The 22156-nt window shown below is 38.5% G+C and overlaps 1 protein-coding gene across 1 annotated transcript in view; it reads left to right on the forward strand.

The window, feature by feature from the left end:
• Positions 1 to 22156, forward strand: part of LOC141986539 (uncharacterized) — a 99065-nt gene that overhangs the window by 30018 nt on the left and 46891 nt on the right. Inside the window, exons 10-13 of the mRNA XM_074951114.1 lie at positions 413 to 477; positions 6568 to 6674; positions 11884 to 11995; positions 20334 to 20433. Coding sequence (XP_074807215.1) covers positions 413 to 477; positions 6568 to 6674; positions 11884 to 11995; positions 20334 to 20433 — 384 coding nt within the window. The remainder of the gene's footprint in view (positions 1 to 412; positions 478 to 6567; positions 6675 to 11883; positions 11996 to 20333; positions 20434 to 22156) is intronic.

Below are 22156 nucleotides of genomic sequence, written 5' to 3' on the forward strand. Positions count from 1 at the left end.
ATGCTGTTGAGTGTCAAAAGTTTATGAATTTTAAAAAAATGCTTAAATCCTTGAATTTGCTGAGAATTATAGATTTGTGTGTCATCACTGGCAATTGAGCAGAAGACAACAGTTGAGTCCTAAGGCCATGTCATGTGTTACGTATTCAAATACTCTGTGAATAAATATTTCAACAGTTAAGTTAAAAGGCAAACTGAAGATAAATCCATGGATTTATACTCCACAGATTTGATACTTGAGTTGCTAATGCAGATGTGGCTGTTCAATAGAAAACTCTCTCTTTTGCATGGATCTTGATGACAGGAGTATCCATAACATTTTTGTTTTGTATAGTGTCACATAAGATGAATTGATAGTACTTTCTCAGAAATTATATTGAAGTCATTAAAATCGATGTTTTTAACCATTGTAGGTATTGAAGGTGGGGCAGTGAAAATTCATGGAGCAAAAGGATCACCGCCTTCAACGTTTTATAAGGTTCTTTTCTTATTGCTTTGATAATTATATAGAATGAAATGCTCTTGATTTATGAAATGTTGGTATTTTGGAGAAAAAGGCAAAACTACTACCACGTGAAACCCTTATTTTTCCACACTTAGTATATTAACACACACAAGTGAAATTGCTATATACAAAATTGAGGTTATGTTATGTTATGTAATAAGTCTTTTTGGAAAGTCCACAGTACACCACAGTAATTAAGACTGAGATGATGCTTTAATTATAAAATTCTGCTTTCAGTCACAAAATTATATTTTAATTCAGGATGGATTTGATTTAAATCACTAGTCAGGAAGACTTGATTTAATCATGGATTTCTACATAAAAGAACATTCTTGTTGGTTGTTACAACCTTAATACATATTTTTCACAACTCAGAGTTAGATGCAGGTTTCATTTTTAGAAGGCACACAGTATACATTTTTAAAGTGATTTATTTTGAAAACTTTTCAAATTAGTTCTACAGCTATATCAGAAAATAAATGATTGTTTGGTTATTTAATTTACCAAAGGTAATTGAAGCAGATATTTATGAAGTTACTGGGAGGTGAACTATCATTAATATTAGGAGGATTTTCTTGCCAGGCTGTATTAGGAGAAGAACATCAGCAGACACACATTTAAATTGTTTTGTTTAACTAAAACAACAATGTTAATATTTTAACAAAACAAGCATATGAATTTTTGAATTTAGTTAAACATTCAGGTTTTTCAAAATCACGTTTGTTTTTGTTTAAATTGTTAACTAAATTAGTTAAATAAAGTATTTAAAAAAACAAAACGACTGTCAGCCAGGTTAACATGATAAACTTAAAATACTGGCTTCTGCAGCTAACTCAGTTGTCTTCACCTTCATTTTCCTGTTTGTTCATAATCTGGAAAAGAAAAACAAGCTTTCCTGTTTTTTCAGGTCCCAAACAATTTCTCAATTTGGAATGAATTAGTCTAAAGGAAGAAAATATTCTTTCTACACCAGCAGAAGAAGCCACTGCTGTTAAAAGTGAGGTTATCACTTCAACAATCTCTGAATCCAAGTGGTTAAGTGACTTCCACCAGTTCACTGGTGTGACTTTCTTTAAAACATCATCAGCAAACATAGATTTCTTGAATGGTTCACCCTTAGCTCTAAAGTTTATTATAGTTGGCATTACAGAGGGATGATTGCTGGGTGTCCATGTCATAGCCAACTCCTCTTCTTCAGCAGTTAAGGTTTGACCCTAGTACCGAATATTGAGAATATCTGCAAGAAAATGAGCTGGAGACAGTGCTTGTCCCATTTGTTTTTTTAATGCTTGTAATTTAACTCAGTCGTTGCATATTTCTCTTTTTAAGATCTCATTCAGTTCCTTCCAAATTTCAGCAACGTCAGCAATAAAACAGCTATTTCACTGCATTTTGTTCAAGGCTTCAGAAATAGGCTTCAGGGTACTAGGCATGTATTCAATATTTCTCTTAAGCCCAATGTTGAGGATTTTGGCTGTGACAGTGCCATCTATTTTGTTCACAAACAGTCATCACATTAGGCCAGTTCTTGATATAATGCTCAAAACAGTCCACTACTGAGTTCCACCGCACGTCTTGTGGGAGAGTTAGCTTGGTTCGTCCCACTTTTTTCAGAGCAGCTGCTGTAGATTGGTTGTTACGGAAGTATTTCGCAATTTCAACAACATTAGCCTTTATTTCTGGAACACTGAAGTCTTTGGCTAAGAGGTGCATCAATTGAGCACTGCAACCGTACGTTATTAGCTTGGGACTCTCTTCTAAATAATTTCTTCTCATCTTGGATACGTTTGCAGCATTGTCTATGACCAACTATATTTTTTGCTCAAACATGAGAATTGAAGAATAGTCCAGAAGGAAGACAAGCAGCTCTTAAGAAAGAAGTATGAAATAAAAAAGTTTACCAACCTGAAGATCCTGCATGTTCAGATATGTTCCTTTCATCATCTTCAACGCAGCTTCCTCCTGAGAAGAAACACTTCTCATGATGTTGTTTCATTCGGGCAACAAGGCCTTGCATTTCTTTGTTGCACTGTTTGCATTTTGCACATATGCCTGTCTTACCCACAGGTAGAGGAACTTCATTAAAGTATTCCCAAACTGGACCTCTTTTACAGCCTGCGGCTATTATAGGTTTTCCCTTCTAATGAGAGAATGGTATGATAGATCTCAAATCAATAAAGGCTACACACAGAAAGACCTCAAGACTTCTGGAATATGCTGCTCAAACAGTTTCACTTTTGTTTCTACTCCCTGTCCCTCCCTTCTCACATTTATCTCCAGACTTCTTCTCCTTGTCCAGATCTATTCTGCCCCTAACAATGTTCTATTCATTGAACTTTTTGAAAGTTTGCACTTTTAGAGAGAGGTAAGGGATTGACTCTGTGTACACAAATGTGCAGAGGGACAATAGGGTTGAGGTCTGGTATTTCTCACCTCTATATATTATTTATTTAAAAACATTTCCCGTTATCTCTGGAGACACAAATCCACAGTTTGAGAACTGCAAAACTAAGCATCTCTGATGGGTATCTTCTAGACTGAGCACTGAATCACATTGGGTAGATAGAAAAGGAGTACTTGTGGCACCTTAGAGACTAACCAATTTATTTGAACATAAGCTTTCGTGAGCTACAGCTCACTTCATCGGATGCAGTGAGCTGTAGCTCACGAAAGCTTATGCTCAAATAAATTGGTTAGTCTCTAAGGTGCCACAAGTACTCCTTTTCTTTTTGCAAATACAGCCTAACACGGCTGTTACTCTGAAACCTGTCATTGGGTAGATAGAAAGATTAATCTACATAATCTATACAGAAGCCCCTGGAACCCGTAAGATTGGGTCCCTAATCCATGAACTATTGGAACTCCTTTACACAACTTTTCTTAAATGTTACATGAATATATTGTCTCATATTATAGAATTAGAATTTATAATCCCTATTCCATGATGAGATACATTATAGCTCAAAGATATCTTAATTAAAACTATCTTTAGATAGGTTTTTTCCTCAAAAAGCAATGTATCAAAAAAATCCAATTTAAATTTAAAAAATCTGATTTTTTTTTTAATTTTTTAAAAAAATCATTGGTTTTTATCCACCCTGTTTTAATTATAGTTGTCTTTATTTGTAAATTGGCACCAGTGGCAGATTTAGAGTTAGTGGGGCCCTGTGCTCAGCTTTATTTTTATTCTTTTATCTCCACCATCCCGTTCTTCATTCTTTTTTTCTCTGTTCTCCTCTTTGGACTCAGGGCTGGGGGTGCAGGGTCTGGGAGGAAGTTAGAGTGTGGGAAGGGGCTCAGGATTGGGGTGTGGGGTCTGGGAGGGAATTAGGGTAAGAGGGGGCTCAGGGCTGGAGGTGCAGGGTCTGGGTGTTAGGATGCGGGAGTGGGCTGGGGGTGCAGGGTCTGGGTGCGAATTTCGGTGCGGGAGGGGATTCAGGGCTGCGGGTGCGAGGTCTGGGAGGGAGTTAGGGTGCGAGAGGGGGCTCAGGGCTGGGGTAGGCTGGGGGTTGAGGTGCGGAGCGCCTACCTGGGGCAACTCTTGTTTGGCGCGGGGGGTGCAGGTGGCTCCGTGTCGCCACCACAGCTCCCACTGGCCGTGATTCTCTAAGCCACTGCCCGTCCGCCAAGCAGGGCCGGAATGCAGGGGCATTAGGGGCTGCAGCCCAGGGGGGGCCCTGGGCTGCAGCCCATAAAGCCCCACCCCCTTTCTGAATCCGGCCTGCGAGCACGGGCCGGAGGAATCGGGAGGCAGGCGCGCGGCGGGAGAGAAGCAGCGGTTTTCCCTTCAAAGCGCTGCTTCACTCCGGCGGCTGCGCGGCCGCTCTGTGCCTCTCCTGAGTCCTCCAGCCCGCCTTCGTGGCGCTCCCGCCACCCGCACCTCCCGCCTGCTCCCCTGCCCCCCGGCAGTCCCACCCTGTCGAGCAGCCCCCGCGCGTGGGGCACGCTGGGGCTGAGCTGCCTGAGTGCCCGGCCCTGGGGCCCCTGTTGTTGGGGGGCCCCGTGCCAGGGCACCCTGGGTTTAATGGTAAATCCGCCCCGGGTTAGCGCTCAAATCTTGTCTTGCTTCAATGTGAAACATAATAAGCACATGACTCTCAGAGACCAAACACTGCATAATTACTCATATCAAGATAATTCTTTAGTCAGATAAAAGTGCTGTGAAAGATTAATGAATTAATGTTTGTAAAGTCTTTTGTTATTTCTCTATTGGAAGATGCTATGTACGTGCAAAGCTTTTTTTAATTTATGTGTTGTTACAGTCTCTACCCCTGCAGGGACACCAGTTTAGGCAACTGCATCAAAGTACAACTAGGGCAAGCCTAATCCCATTTAACACAATAGCGAAACTTCAACTGACTTTCCTTGGGAACAAGATTGGATCCATAAATTAAAACTGCTCTTAATAGTGAGATAACAAAGCAGAGTTGATTTGACTGGATCCATTTAAAACTTTTAAATTCTTCTTTTAGAGAAGGTGTATAATTTGTAAATACGGTGACACTATTGTTTGTGATTAAACTATAGCTCAGACATACCTTTTTTAAAAGTCCAGTGATTACATTTAAAATATTTCTACCAGTTTGAAAGGTTTTTTTTATTTTTTGTATATAATAAAAATATCTAAAGGTAGTGTTTAAATGACCACTTTATAAAGTTTATTTAATATTTTAAAAATTAAGCAGTATTGTTTTCAAAGAAGATGGAGGTATGGCTTTGGACATAGGTGATCTCAGTGCAGAAGCCAAAGTAATCTCTAAAATCATTGGATTGGAGTATATTACTAACTCTTTTTCAGATAAATGAATAGCTCCTATTTCATTTTTCTCAGGTGCTCAAACAATCCTTAAGTTTTCCACTCATGCATTATTTTTCTAATAATCATCTTTATGTCTGTGTTATAAAGGAATATATTTTGTCCTTAACTGTCACAGTACTGACTACATAATCTATAACTGGATTTGCCATAACATTCACCTAATTAACGATGTCTTCATTTTTGGTAAACATAGTTTCCACCTTCTGTACAAAATTAACTGGTCTGCCCTTTATATTTTTTTCAGTCTTTTGGGTGTTAGATCAAGATTTCTAATACATAATGTTAGAATAAAAATACTCATTCTGTGTGGTCTGTGCCTGGGAGCAAACATTTTCCTCAAGTTTGGGGGCGGGGAAAGTTTCAGTTGTTTTTGAACTTTAAAGAATACCTTTAAAAATAAATAATTAAGAGGATTTCTGATTGTTCACTGATAGAACTCTGATTGCTTTGTTTTCCAGAATCAGATTTCAGTAGCAAGTATTCTTCATTGTGGACTAATCATTGCCTATTTTGATTTAAAAAAAGATCATTTTAAAAAGAATAAATATATTCTATAAATGACACTGGATAAACAAAGCATTACGTTTCACATAAGGATAGTGTCAGAATCATTTAATTAATGAGCATTTGAATGAATCAGCAAATAATTTAGACATAAAATATTTTGTGTAAAGAAAAATTGATTAAAATATGCACTTCCTTTTTCATGTATTATAGAACATTAAAATAGTACTAGAATTAATTGTAAATAAGTCAATAGGCCATTTCAAAATATACTTGTTTAGAGATATTTTTAGAATATATACTGTAATTAAAATGATAAATATTTAAAATGGGATATTTAAATATTTTAAAATATTTAAAATTGCTTAATTTTTGTTCTGAAAAATCAATATGACATTCATAAGACTTGTTTATATATTTATATATTAGTTTTGTAGAAACTTTTGTTTACTCAGAATCTCAGATACCATTATAATGGATGGACAAATTTCTTGCTTACATACTCCTCCCCCCAAAAAACTAAACCAAAACAAAAACTTAGACTTTATTGCATGACCTATGAGGAAAGATCTAAATATGTATAGCTTTGGTAAGTGGTGAGTGGAGGGGCATGCTAATAGACTAGAAGTGCTTGAAGGGTGGAGGAAAATGCAGGAAGAAAAAATATCTAGTGAAAAAAATACCTTTTACAGTAAACTATGAGAAATCCCTCAGTTCATTTTATAACCTTTAATTACTAGGTAAATGCCACTTACCTGGATGGTTTTAGAGCTACAGCTGTCTGCCCAGTGGTAGGGCCAAAGGCAGTGGAAAAGGGAAGACAAACTGCGGAAAGCATTCTGAAAAGGTGAGTATTTATTATAGATCTGCTTTATTTTGCCTTTTAAATTTAAAATCAAAATATAATGGTAAACTGTACTAATAATATGGCAGCTGTATCAACTGGGAGATATCCTTGACTTAGGCCTCATGAAACCCCATTGATTTTAACGGGGTTGCAGAAATTGTAAGGCAAGACAGAATCCAGGTTGACATCTGCTGGCTGCACTATATCTCAGCTCTGAGACCAGAATATCAATCTTACCATTTAGTTAATTTAAACGAGAGAGCCTCGCTACCTGGTATCCTTTTACGTGGAAGGACATTTCAAGATATAAATGGTGTAAATTATAGAACCTTTTTCTTTCTCCATAAAATTATTATACAGCTACAAAATACTAGTGACATGATTTATCAGCAAATAGATTGTGTGACGGGGCAAGGCCAGATGGCTATAGAAAAGTAGTGGGAGATAGATATATTAGCTCCAGGCTAAACAAATCCCGGGTACCAGAATAAATTACATGGTAGCTGCTCCAGGTCAATTAAGACACCTGGGGCCAATTAAGAACTTTCTAGAAGGCAGGGAGAACGCTAGGTTGATTGGGACACCTGATGCCAATCAGGGATTGGCTGAAACTAGTTAAAAGCCTCCCAGTTAGTCAGGTGGGTGTGGATGTTAGGAGCTGTGGGAGGAAGTTGTGCTGTTGGAGAGACTGAGCAGTACACACCATATCAGGCACAAGGAAGGAGGCCCTGAGGTAAGGGTGAAGTGGAGCTTGAGGAAGTGGGGGCTGCTGTGTGGAGTAGCCCAGGGAATTGTATGTGTCATGTTTCTAAAAGGTCAGCTACCATAGCTGATACTATTAAGGTCCCTGGGCTGGAGCCTGGTGTAGAGGGCGGGCCTGGGCTCCCCCCTTTGCACCCCCCACCCCCCGATTAATCACTGAGACTGGGAGACAACAGAGACTGTGCAAGGGAGGATAGCTTCTCCTCACCTCCCTTGCTGGCTTATGATGAACATGGCTCAGTAGACTGTGATGCTTGTCTCTAGAGAGAGAGAAGGGTTACATGGAGGGTCACAGTGAGCCTCTGAGGCTAGCGAAATCTGCCAGGAAACGTGGGACCCACAGAGACAAGGACAGAGCTTTGTCACAATTGTTTCTGAATAGTGCGAGAAGTTGGTGACCTAGTGAACTGAATAGCTTGCTAACTTTTGATCAGGGGCCACTTTCTGTCCTAAGGCACCCTGAGGACCTTATTAGTCATTTTGGAACCTGAGTACATTTTACTTATTTTACTTCAAACTTTAAAAACTATAGGTGTCCATATCCTCCCCTACATTTAGAAATTGTAACATAAAAGACTGCTTATAAAACACATCCACTTCCACCTGAACAAAAAGGGGATTAAATAGATGCCCAGAAGTTTAGTGCATCTGAGCTCTGTTGGCCCAAGGGTGGAGAAGAGTGCTACAATCAATGACCCCTATCAGAGAATACTCTGCCAACAGTGCCCTTTTGTGTATATTGAAGGAACTCCAACTCAAGTGCTTCTGCTGATTTTGGTTCTGCAGAACTATAATGGGAGGGATGCAGTCTCCCAGGTAAATAGGGGCTTGGCTATACAGGAAAAAAGGCCACAGTAACTAGTGCGCACTCGTTACTCCCCACTAACTCCCACTATGGACATTTTTACCATGCACTAAGAGTGCCATTGTGAACATTAGTTTAATGCACGATGCACAAAATGTGCTAAGTTAAACCACCAAAGGGAATTCTTAGTGCTCAGTAAGAGTGTCCACAGGGGGTTTTAATGTGGAGTAGCTAGTACACTTCAAATTCACATGCTAGCTTATTGCTCACTAACTTCCCTGTGTGTACAAGCCAGAGGTCTCAAACTTTTAGGGATGTATAGATTAAAACCAACATCTTCAATTCTATCCAGAAATGTATTGGAATCCAGTGCAGATCCCAGAGTAATGGGCTTACATGCTCTTAATGTGCAACTCTGCTTAGGGCAGGTCTACTTTACCGCTTAAGTTGATGTAACTTAGGTTGCTCAAGGGTGTGAAAAAGATACCTCCTTGAGTGACGCAAGTTGCAGTGACCTAAGCACTGTCCATACAGGCGCTATGTCAGCAGGAGATGCTCTCCCACTGGCATAGCTTCTACCTATTGGGGAGTTGGAGTAATTATGCCAATAGGAGAGCATTCTCCCATTGGCATAGAGCATCTTCAGCAGACAGGCTACACTGATGTAGCACTCCTAGTGTAGACTGCCCTTAGAATTCTGCAGACTGCTTGCACCACTAGCTTCAGCTTGTGACAAATGATATCTTTGACTTCTTCATTCTTGCCTTCCTTCCTCTCCATTGTTCAAAATGAAGAATTTGCAGAAGCCTTATGAGTGGTCTTGAGTGTCTCCCCTTGGGATTTTGTGTGTGTGTGTGCACATTCTAGTGCATTGCAAAGGCACATAAAGTGCTCTTCAAAATTATCATTATGTTGCTAGCAGGTTATCCCAGGTAAGTACATGGTTGGGTAGTATCCAGAGAAAGGAATGAATTCCATTCAAAGTAAAGAAATACCCTCCATCTCCACTTTAATCCATCCACCCGTATTTGAGTTAAAGTGCCTGCCAAGTCAGGACTGAGCTAGCCTCTATAGGAAGCCCAGCTAACCATAATGCTGCTTTGGATAGGCACTTTGTAGAGCAGCGATGCTCTTAGTGCTGCAGTAGGACAACTGCAAATCCCACAACAAGGGTTGGGTCAAAGGACCCACAGGACATAGCTATGTACTGAAAGTTGCCCACAGAACATATTTCAAACTTAAGCACCTAAATTTTATATGCATCTGTTTACTTCATTTGGTGCAGGGTTGTTCAGTGCTTCGAAAAATCTTGGCTACTTGTATTTTGGTGTCATAAATATGAATTTAGGTGCCTGATTTTAGGCACCCAAATTTGCAAATTTTTACCATAATGAGTAACGTATTTATGAATCCCCTTTAGATTAATATAAATATATTGGTCACTTCACTGCTGGTCCCATGTGTAATGACAATTCAATGAGCATGTACAATAGGTGTTTTTAAAATCTTCCACTGGTGTGAAAGATTCTGTCGGTTTTAATGTAATTCCCTTTTTGAATGTATAAAATCTCTTAAACTGGTGGAACTATGTAAGGGTGGCAGATACATGGTGTTGCCTCATATACTTGGTATGTGTTAAGGAAGCACTGACACTGGTAAAGGGAAACAGAAGGGCATTTTACAGTGCTGGGTGGTGGTTGTGGTGTTTTTTTTTGTTTTTTTGTTTTTTTTTTTTAGTTATATACTACCTTCCTATTTACCGCCTTCACAAAGTTGAACTTTCTGTCTGTACTAATTTTGACCTCTTGTCATTTTTAAAATATTGATATTTTCTTGCAGTTTCAATGGACTGGAGTTATTATGACAATTTTTAGTTGGGTTACTTGCCTGGTTTTTTGTATCTGTAAAATATGTCACCTCTACTAGTTGAATGACTTTGCAGAAACTAAGAATTATGGGTTCTCTTACAGCAATCACTGTGAAAGCCCTGAAAGCTTGTTTCTAGTGTGTATTTCTCCATGTCACTAGATGACTCTATAGAGTGTTTTGCTACTTCTGAGAGAGAAAACAACCTCTGGCAACAGTTTTTGGTTTTTGGATTGAGAGGTTATATAGAGTCTCTGGTTTGAGGCTGAGGAAAGAATTTGGAGGATTTTAGACACAGACACATTCAAACTGTAAGTGCCACTGGGGTTTGCCCATCTCTGTGTAAAAGAAAGAGAGGGTTTTGCCCCAGGTTCCAAGGATACCACCCAGACCTGTTCGGATTCCGGAGGATCCATTAGAGGCACATAGCCATATGTGCAAGTTGTTCTGGAGTCTCTCTCCTGAATCAATGCATCCACCAGCCATTTTGGCTTCTCCCCATCTCTAGTCAGAGCAGCCTACTTTGGGGGCTGTGCTGATTTGCTACAGGCTTCCTAGCAGAGTGAAAAATTTCTACTACTATGGTTTGGGGTGGGGAATGTGTCTCAAAGCCCAGGCTCCAGCCTCAACATCTCCACTGCAATTTTTAGCCCTGCAGCCCAAGCCCTGCAAGCCCAAGTTGGTTCACCCAAGCTTTGAGACTCAGTGCCACAGGTCTTTCATTGCAGTGTAGAACTATCCACAGTGAGCCAGTAGCTGAGCTCATATTAGGACTCAGGAGTTCCTGATTCTTTACTCTAGACCATGTTGAATGGAATCTGGAATGGAGTAACTTCTATTATTTTTTCTCACTTCCCGTTGTTTTGACATCTGGTAAAGTTCAAATTTAAATTTTATGGCAATTTACTTTTAATTAATAAAAGTAATGTAAATACCATCTGAAGTTAAATCCTAAATCTAGCAAATATAGGTTAACCTATATTATCTGTGGCTCTGCTGAAGATGACCTTCAATGAAAAAAAAATTTATGCTTTTTTAATGCAGTATGAAGGAAGTGGGAAAGATGCTTTTCCACTGTTTTCCCCCTTTCCTCCCTCCTGCTTATTGTTAACCATAGACGCATTAGGAATGTCAAGTCTTGTCTTCCTGGTGTTTGTTGGAAGTCTCCACTGGGAAGGACTCGGAGAAATGTATTGAGAGCTTCTTAGCTCTTAACAGAAGAGCTGGGGGTGGTAAAAATTCAACAAAACTTTTCTTCCAACCGTTTTTAGGCATTTAATTCACATAGGGATTAACACAAAACAAGGAATTTTAAAGTCTGAATAAAAATCCCTCCTGAACTCAGTTAAGTAGATTTCACTTCCTTGGTACCTGTGATGTCATTCATGTATTTCTTAATTATTCATAGAGTCTTCTAGGAAAAGCAAATATAGGAGCTGAATTTCTAATGTAAAAGCAAGCAGAATGTATTCATTTTAATAACATTTTGCTTTCTTCATCAGAATGAAGCAAGTAAAGTACAAGCCCATTTATTTTTTCCTTTGCAGGGCATCTTTAAGATAACTTAAATAAATAGAAATTTAGAATCAAGAGGTCAGGACATATTTTGAGTATAACCAATTTGATGTTGTCACTATGATATAGCAGTAAATTTGCCCAGATAAGAAGTATTCAAATACAAATTTAACTAGCACTCAGAACTAAAACTGATGGACTGCACTGTTACTGCATATAATTTTTTTAAGCAGTTTGCTAATAACAAATAATCTGTTGCAGGACTCGCCTTATTTTCAGTCAGCTTGGATATGAAGATTACTGTGCAGTTAACATACAGATTTTAGGTTCTGAAGATACATATGGACCCCATGCTAAAAAGAAAGTAGATGATGTAAGTACTAAGCAGCCTTTTCTGACCCATTTTAATTCCCCCATGTTATCTTTATGTAACTTTTTAAAGAGATTACTTACTGGGGGGAAATTCCTGAGCTGACAACATGTGCCTAACTTTAGGTTCATGTGTAGACCTGTGAACATCAATGTGAGTACTCAAAAGTTAAGTAATGAGTAAATCTTCGTAGCATTGAGACCTTGCTGTGCAACAAGTGCATTGTTATGAAATCTAAAGAAACACTTTTTAACTTGTGTAAATAAATATTTGCCCAAGATTAAACCTCATAATAGTAGGAGTTCTTTTGGTGTGATCACATATTACACATATTTAAATTATATTAAAATACTTTAAAAGAATGTTAAGGTTGCACAGTTAAGCATTCAGAAGTTAGGAAATACCAGAATTAAGGTTGCCTTAATTAGGCCCCCTTGTGTATATGCATTATGATAGTCTTTAATTACATGATGTGTTGTGTTTTGTGACTTATTAAATTCATACGTACAGATTTGAATGATAGCCATAGTGGGTGCGACTACCATGCATCTGCTGCAACTAAATCCACACATATGAAGAGCTGTAAAAGACAGCAAATAAATCTTGAGTTAAGTCATACACTTAAATATTTAGGTTGTGTGGCTTGTTCCAAAACAGTAGCATCTAATTCTTCTTTGTCAGTTGCAAAGTCTTGCAAAATTCCAAGATACATGTTTGGCAAAGCTCAGTCTGTGAATCTGATGTGAAGAATGTGTCAGTATTTTAAAATTGCTGAATATATATGTTTATAGGAGACAAGAACATGTTTATGTAGAAAGTTAACAAACTGTTTATGAACAGTCAATTTCTACAATAGAGCTAGGTAACTTATCAGTGTAACTGTTTATGTTAATGTTTATGCTTAACTTAATTCTGCAGTGCAGCAAAACTCACTCTCTGCTAAATCAGAGTGTAATGCTTATGTGGCAGACCTATGCCTTCCCTTTCCAAGACCCTATACTCTGATTCTCTATTTTAAACACACACAAACTGTATTAAATAATATTACTAAGGTCAATCTCTCAGAACTTAGGAATTGTCAGTGTTAAAGTTGCCTGTGCATTATGGTACTGTCTTTAATTACATAATATAATACTCTTCTCCCCCCCCACCCCCAATCAGGACTCATGTTCTCATTTAGTACACAGAATGGACAGTAGTTTTGTTTTTCTCCTCCTCCTTGTTCCATCTGTAGCCCCCACTTCTTATTTACTGCACAATATTCAAACCCTGCTCTAAAGACAGTATTAATTTCTTCATGAGCTTTTCTATGGCTCTCATTATAATATCTGAGTGCTTAATAAACATTAATTTATTTTTGCACCACCCCTATGAGATGAGTGGCTATTATAATCCTTGATTTACAGATAGGGAACTGACACACAGAGAATATAAGATCATCAAACCCCATGGTCTCAAGTCAAGCAGCCAAAAAAATGAGGAACACATGATTAGTTACTATCTGTGAAAAGGTTAGCTTAAGCGACTTGCTTAGCATCACATAGAAAGTAGAGACTGGGATTGCTTAACAATTAAAGATAATTTTTACAAATGAATTCATACCATCTCCTCTTCTTCATTAAGAACCTAATGCATAGTCCACTGAATTCATAGGAGTATATCCATATAATTTAGTGGGGATTGGATTGAGCATTACAAGAAGGTTCCAGAGATGACAGCACTGCTAGGACATTGGGTAGTCTCTAGTGTGTTTGTCCTTTGAATTAAGAGCGCATTTGGGTGCTTTTGTAGCTTTTTTTTCTCACAGTATTTTTCTCACAGCATATGCTCCATGTGCCCTCCATTCATCCTAAGGGAATGGGCAACAAATATGATCTGGGACATTGTAGGTTTTGATGTGAGAAGACATTAAAAGTGTTGGGAAAGAAGAAGATTAAGAAAAGTTGAGATTATTTAATAATGGGTAGCATAAAGAAAACTAGTAAAACTTTGCTATTTACTTTGCCCATTGATGATATGAACAAGTGTGGACTCTCTGAGATTATAAGGCAACAAATTTTAAAATTATATATGGAAATGCTTTTTAAATCAAATCATAGTCCAGTTGTAAAACTCATTGCCACATAATATGATTGAGGTAGATGCTGCATCTTCAAAAAATGTAAACACTAGCTTGGATATAAAAAAAGCTAAACAAAAAAAAAAGATACTTGTCAATCTTCCAGCATCAGTCATAAACTGTGTCATGCTGTCTGGAGTGCCTCACAACTGAGAGTGCCTACCTCAGGGGCAGACTCTCAGAAACCAGAGCAGACACCCCAAGCTGATGGTGTATTCTGTAATTAGTTTTCACTAAGCCAGCAACAAATGTAACCTCCTGGATCATTATACCAGTCTTACCAGAATCCTGGCAATAGCACCAAGCAAATGCTTTCTCTGGGGAAAGTACCGGTAAACTGTTTCTGTTAGTTCTGAAAATATTATCAGTGTGTGTAAACCCTGCAGTGGGCATCTAGCCATAGGGAAAACTAACATGCTTTAGCAATCACATGTCACCTGAAATGAGCCACAGTGGTGCATATTTCAAGTACTGTATCTTGAGAGGTATTGGGCTATGTATCAGCTACATGATTTTAGGCACTTGGGAAGTTCCCTAGTGGTATATTAATACAAATCCAAGAGTATCTTATTTGTTAGTGAGCACCAGCTACCTGTGATGTGGATCTGTGTCCTCCTTGGCTGGTTAGAGCTGACCGTTTTGTGGCTGTGAAGGAGCCATCTGGGTTTCCACCAACAGCATTAGGACCATTGCAACCTTCCTCCCAGCCACTGGCTTGCTACCTGCAACTGAGCCAACTCCCCCTGTGAGTTACTAGTGCAGCCTCTAGCTATAAAGGGGGAAAAGCTCACTGATAGAGTGGTAGGCTGCTGGACTATGAGTGGGCAGAGGAAGCAGGAACATGGTCTCCCCACTTACCACAGCAGTTTCCTGTGAGGGGGAGAGAAGGTAATAGTAAATGAGCAGAAGAAGTATATGACCCAGTACCTGCTGGGGAGGAGGAAGTTAAAGGAAGGGTAGACCCCAGTGAGCAGAGATGGTGCTTTGTTCTCTCTAGGGCCCTGCGGGGATGATTCTAATGGGAAACTGAAATAAAATGTGGCAGAGACAGCATAATGAAGTAGAAAGCAAAAAGGGCATTGAACAAACAGAGAATGAGGATAATCTCTGACTGGTTTGGCTCTACTTTGTTGGATTCTCCCTTTTTGGTTGCTTTACTTCTTTTCTCTGCCCATTTTTTGCTAGAATATATCATGAGTCTAATATTCTTTATGCACAACATTCCAGAAGCAGAGTCTAAAGCAGGACTGGTTTGTAGGAACTAATAATGTTTGATGTTGATGTGTTTTCATAGAACGTCTCCTTTTCCTGTGAACATTTCTTTATAGCAAAAGGACAGAAGAAAATGGAAATGAGAAAAAAGCCTCCTCATCTTGAGAGGCCAAATCCTGCTCCTGTTTGAATCAATGAGAGTTTTGCCATTGTGTTAAATGGGACCAGGATTTCATGTGAACTTACCAAAGAAACTTTTAGAATTTTTCTCCATGTTCACTAACAGAGTAAATCTCTTAGCAAAACTAGGTTTGAGACACGCAGTCTGCAGTGAAGAAATTAAAGTTTATATAAGTCTAACATGACCTTGGATAGACCTAGAGGGGCTGCAAGAAGAACTTAACATGAACTGTAAATTGTATAGTATAGCTGACTTTCAGGAAGAGGAAATATTTCACAACACTTTATAGTTCCATGTGAGAAAAATCTGAGCTGTAGGGTTATAACTTTGTGCAATCCCATTTCATATAAAAAGTAGAAACATTTATTATTGTTCCTAGGGAACTGAGGATGGTATATTAGATTTGTATTCCAAATAACTGATATAGGACAGACTTAGTATTGGAAATTTGATCAAAAGGGTAGAATCAAAGCTGACCCAAGCTTTTACCTTACTGAAGAATGTAAATTCCCACTTGAAAAAACAGAGGTATGGTTGGTTGCTTGTTGTAAAAAAAGAAACCTAAAGCTGACAGAGGCTGTCATTGAAATGAGAGTAAAAGCAGAAAACGATCAGAGGAGACTGGAGAAGGAATCTTACCCCAGCTGCAAAAAAGGAGAATATTTAGAAATGCTGTGTTTAGGCAGATACAGTTAGGAATTACATCTGCACAAGACAACAATTTTTGCTTAAATATAAAGAGAGAAACATACAATAGAGAGGGTTTTTTTAATAAAAAATGTGAAATCCTGGCTCCATTGAAGTCAATGGGAGTTTTGCCATTGACTTCATGGGAGCCAAGGTTTCATCCTAAAGCTTTTGCCAAAATGTAGATCCCAATAGAGGATCCTCCAGTGGCAGAAAGTCCATTCCAGGGCAGACTTTGCAGAATGAAAATTGAAGTGAGAAGTGGGCAGTATTGGCCTGGAAAGTGAAGTATGGCTAAGGAGCTAGAAGAAGGTATGGGAGGGTGGAGGCAGTGCATTGACTTAATGCGTCCTCACAGCAGTCTCTGCTAGCAACATAAGAACGACCATAGTGGGTCAGACCAAAGGTCCATCTAGCCCAGTATCCTGTCTTCCAACAGAGGTGCCCCAGAGGAAATGACAGAGCAGGTAATCATCAAGCGATCCATCCCCTGTCGCCCATTCCCAGCTTCTGGCAAACAGAGGCTAGGGACACCATCCCTGACCTCTGATGGGCCTATTCTCCATGAATTTATCTAGTTCTTTTTTTAACCCTGTTATGGTTTTGGCCTTCGCAACATCCTTTGGCAAGGAGTTCCACAGGTTGCCTGTGCGTTATGTGAAAAAAATACTGCCTTTTGTTTGTTTTAAAACAGCTGCCTATTAATTTCATTTGGTGGCCCCTAGTTCTTATGTTATGAGAAGGAGTAAATAACACTTCCTTATTCACTTTCTCCACACCAGTCATGATTTTATAGATCTCAATCATATCCCCCCTTAGTTGTCTCTTTTCCAAGATGAAAAGTCCCAGTCTTAATAATCTCTCATCATATGGCAGCTGATCCTTACCCCTAATCATTTTTGTTGCCCTTTTCTGAATCTTTTCCAGTTCAATATATCTCTTTTTTGAGATGGGGTGACCATGTCTTCACTCAGTATTCAAGATGTGGGCATCTTGGATTTATGGATTTACCATGGATTTATATAGAAGCAATATGATATTTTCTGTCTTATTATCTATCCTTTTCTTAATGATTCCCAACATTCTGTTCGCTTTTTTGACTGCCGCTACACATTGAGTGGATGTTTTCAGAGAACTATCCACAGTGACTCCAAGATCTCTTTCTTGAGTGGTAACAACTAATTTAGATCCCATCATTTTATATGTATAGTTGGGATTATGTTTTCCAATGTGCGATACTTTGAATTTATCAACATTAAATTTCATCTGCCATTTTATTGCCCAGTCACCCAGTTTTGAGAGATCCTTTTGTTGCTCGTGGCAGTCTGCCTGGGACTTAACCATCTTTAGTAATTTTGTATCATCTGCAAATTTTGCTACCTCACCATTTACCCCTTTTTCCAGATTGTTTATGAATATGTTAAATAGGACTGGTCCCAGTACAGACCTGTGGGGGACACCACTATTTACCTCTCTCCATTCTGAAAACTGACTATTTATTCCTACCCTTTGTGTCCTATCTTTTAACCAATCCATGAGACAACTTTCCCTCTTATCCCATGATTGATTACTTTTCTTAAGAGCCTTTGGTGAGGGACCTTGCCAAAGGCATTCTGAACATCTAAATACACTATAACCATTGGATCCCCCTTGTCCACATTCTTGTTGACAACCCAGCCCCCCAAGAATTCTAGTAGATTGGTGAGGCATGATTTCCCTTTACAAAAACCATGTTGATTAGTCCCCAACAAATTATGTTAATCTATGTGTCTGACAGTTTTTTGTTCTTTACTATAGTTTCAACCAGTTTGCCCAGTACTGAAGTCAGCTTACAGGCCTGTAATTGCCAGGATCACCTCTGGAGCCCTTTTTAAAAATTGGTGTCACATTAGCTGTCCTCCGGTCATCTGGTACAGAAGCTGATTTAAGTGCTGGTTACAGGCTATGGTTAGTAGTCCTGCAATTTCACATTTGAGTTCCTTCAGAACTCTTGGGTAAATATCATCTGGTCCTGCTGACTTATTACTGTTTAGTTTATCAATTTGTTCCAAAACCTCCTCTAATGACACCTTAGTCTGGGACTGTTCCTCATATTCGCCATCTAAAAAGAATGGCTCAGGTCTGGGAATCTCCCTCACATTCTCAACCGTGAAGACCAATGCAAAGAATTAATTTAGTTTCTCTGCAATGGCCTTATCATACTTGAGCGCTCTTTTAGCATCTTGATTGTCCAGTGGCCCCACTGGTTGTTTAGCAGGCTTCCAGCTTCTGATGTAATTAGCAAAAAAAATTTTATTAGATTTTGAGTCTTTGGCTAGCTGTTCTTCAAATTCTTTTTGGGCCGCCTTAATTGTATTTTTACACTTCATTTGCCAGAGTTTATGTTCCTTTCTATTTTCCTCACTCAGATTTAACTTCCACTTTTTAAAGGATGCCACTTTTTAAAGGATGCCTCACTGCTCGTTTTACTTTGTTGTTTAGCCATGGTTGCTCTTTTTTGGGTCTCTTACTATGTTTTTTAAATTTGGGGTATACATTTAAGTTGAGCCTCTATTGTGGTGTATTTAAAAAATTTCCATGCAGCTTGCAGGGACTTTACTTTTGGTGCTGTACCTTTTAATTTCTGCTTAACTAACCTCCTCATTTTTGTGTAGTTCCCCTTTCTAAAATTAAATGCTCCAGTGTTGGGCCACTGTGGTATTTTCCCCACTACAGGGATGTTAAATTTAATTATATTATGGTCACCGTTACCAAGCAGTCCAGCTATATTCACCTCTGAGACCTGATCCTGTGCTCCACTTAGGACTAAATCAAGAATTGCCTCTCCTCTGGTGGGTTCCAGGACTAGCTGCCTCAAGAAGCAGTCATTTAAGGTGTCAAGAAACTTTATCTCTGCATCCCGTCCTGAGGTGATATGTACCCAGTCAATAGGGGGATAGTTGAAATCCCCCATTATTATTGAGTTTTGTATTTTGATAGCCTCTCTCATCTCCCTGAGCATTTCACAGTTACTACCACTATCCTGGTCAGGTGGTCGGTAATATATGCCTATTGCTATATTCTTATTATCCGAGCATGGAATTACTATCCATAGAGATTCTGTGGTAGAGTTTGGTTCATTTGATTCTATGCTTTCTTTCACATATAGTTCCACTCCCCCACCAGCACGACCTGTTCTGCCCTTTCAATATATTTTGTACCCTGGTATTACTGTGTCCCATTGATTATCCTCATTCCACCAAGTTTCTGTGATGCCTATTATATCAATAGTCTCATTTAATACGAGGCAGTCTAGTTCACCCATCCTATTTAGACTTCTAGCATTGGTATATACGCACTTTAAAAACTTGTCCCTTTTTAGCTGTAATTTAATGAGACTTTTTTCATTTGACTGTTTCTCATCGGATCCTAACTGTATTTTATCTTCCATACTATTCTCCTTAGCAGGACATAGAGAATCTCCATTAGTAGATCCTCCCCTAAAGGATGTCTCTGTCCGAACCACGTGCTCCTCCGCACCTGTTGGCTTTTCCCCAGCCTGATGGATTTTTAAAAGTGCCTTCCTCTTATGAAACCATTGAGGAAAGGGGGCACAATGTTTTCATTGCCCTGTCCTCCATGAGTGAATCCCTCCAGGCACAGCAAGCTCTCCTCATGTAGGGTTTGAGCCTGGCCCATTAGCTTTGACCCCACAATGTTTTCAGTAGGTTCAAAATGAGACAAAAATGAGTTTGCCTACCCCGATTTGAAAGTGACATCAAATTAAATTCAAAAGTGGTATGTGTGTTTATGTATATGTATATATATATATATGTATGTATGTATATGTGTATATATATATAAAATTCAAAAGTTCTGTAAGAGAAAGATATCAATTGATTTTTATATAGACATTAGATCGATATTGATCCTTAGATAGATAGATATATTAGAATGCAAGCCCAGGCTTGAATGTCATTGGATGCAAATTGTTATAGTGCTTAGTAATACTGTATAGTGATTGGCTTTCTGCAGTGTCTCAACTGCAGTAGTGGTAGTTCAGTTTTATGTGATTCTACATGTTTAAATTTACTAGTACTCTGCATGTAAGTTAACCTTTGCTTATCATTCTTGAACCCATTACTTCTAATATTTGGAAATAGGGTCCACGGGAAGCTGTTATCTGGCTTGCTGTACACCATAAGCAGAAAAAGGCTGTGGAAATCTTCTCCAGAGAGATTGCACCAGCTGGAACTGGAATGGGTAAATATTCACTCCTTTCTCTTCATATCTACCACTTATTTTGTTGTTGTCATTTATTAATATTGTGATAGAACACACAGACCCAGTTACAGCATGTCCCATGGTGCTATGTGCTGTATGAACACAAACTTGAACATATGCTTTGCTGAAATGGGGCCTAAGACATTAACAAACTTTTTTAAATTGTTGATTTTGTTTGGAGACTCACCTTTTATTCCTCTCATGTTTCTCAGCATTTCTGCTGCTGCTTCTTTTAAAAAAATAATGTATTAAGCAAAATTGCAATAAAATGTTAACCTAATACTTTGCACATTACTTATTCAGGATCAGGTTAATATCCAAAGAATCTGGCTAAAGATTCTAGGTTGCTGGCTGGGGAGCCCTCCTCATCTGGGTATTCATGCTTTTTCTTTTCTTATCCTTCCCTCCACTTTTTATTGCCTTTCCACATACCTTTATGGCTAAATGCCATATCTTTATTCTGTTACATCACATCCTTAGAAAACTCACATGTCACTTTCACTAGAGGAATGCTATTTTTCTAGCAGAACTGGATTACGTACTGCCATTTTGCTAGTGAAATAACATTCATATCTGGAGATGAGTAACTTATAGAGTGTGGAGGACTACCTACTAAGCACTTAATACCAAGTTAGCGCACAGACTCTTGTGAATGGCTAATTACTTGTAATTTTTTTAATATGATTCACCATCAGTTAGAATGATATGGAATTTGTTGTAATTCAGTATTTATATTTGTTATGACAATATGCTACAGTGATGATGATGTGAATAATTCTTTACTTCATACTACAGGAAGGTTCAAACTTGGGCCCTGATACTGCAATATTATATGCATGGGCAGACTTTTGTACCCTTGCAGACTCCCAATGACTTTCAGATTGTGTCTACTGTAGTAAACTAGCATAAAACTAATCTGCTATTAACACTTGAATGTAATGAGTTTGCAGTACATTTTATCCAGAACCTGATTCTTTACATTGGCTTCTAAGGTAATGGCAAAACGCAAGGATTTCATTACACATCAGCATTGTCAGTGTATGCTGGATATATTGGAAATAGTTTCTTAAAGATGAATTTTTATAGTAGTCATGTGAAACTTTCTTTACATACTTATAACCACAGTCAGTTGTATGTTTAATTTCTTATGACTGGGAGTTCCAGGATGTTTGTAATAGGAACAATCTTTTCTGTCCATCTGCAATTTTATTTGCTGACTTGTTATTTAATGTATTCCTACATATTAAGCGTGAGCACTGAGTTTCAAGAAATCCTGGCAGGAAGACACTGATCTATAACATTTTAGATTATATTTTTAGCATATTTTGTAATTGGTATGCAGCAGCCACCTGAACCTTTTTTTTGAAACAGTGCAAATTTCCACTCCTAGTTATCCCTTGTCTTAGAAAATTCTTGGTATTAATTTATAATTTTTATTGGATTCCCTTTTGACTTTAGTATACAGATCTGTGATTAATTTTTATTATCATATGTGCTAATAATAACAAAAAGGGCCAGGCACGTCCTATCCTGTGGACTCTTTGTACCATCTGAGTGGTGCATAGTGGTTGTAAAGCTCCTCTAAAAAGGGTAGCTGAGGATTTCTCTGTGTGGGAGAATCCATGGTTGGTATAGAGCCAGAGTAGCCAGCTCTGCAGTAACTCCTTCTCGTTCCCCAGCCTTTAGGGCATGCCAGGGCATA

The sequence above is a fragment of the Natator depressus genome, chromosome 4, assembly GCF_965152275.1.
Source record: "Natator depressus isolate rNatDep1 chromosome 4, rNatDep2.hap1, whole genome shotgun sequence".
Lineage (NCBI taxonomy): Eukaryota > Metazoa > Chordata > Testudines > Cheloniidae > Natator > Natator depressus.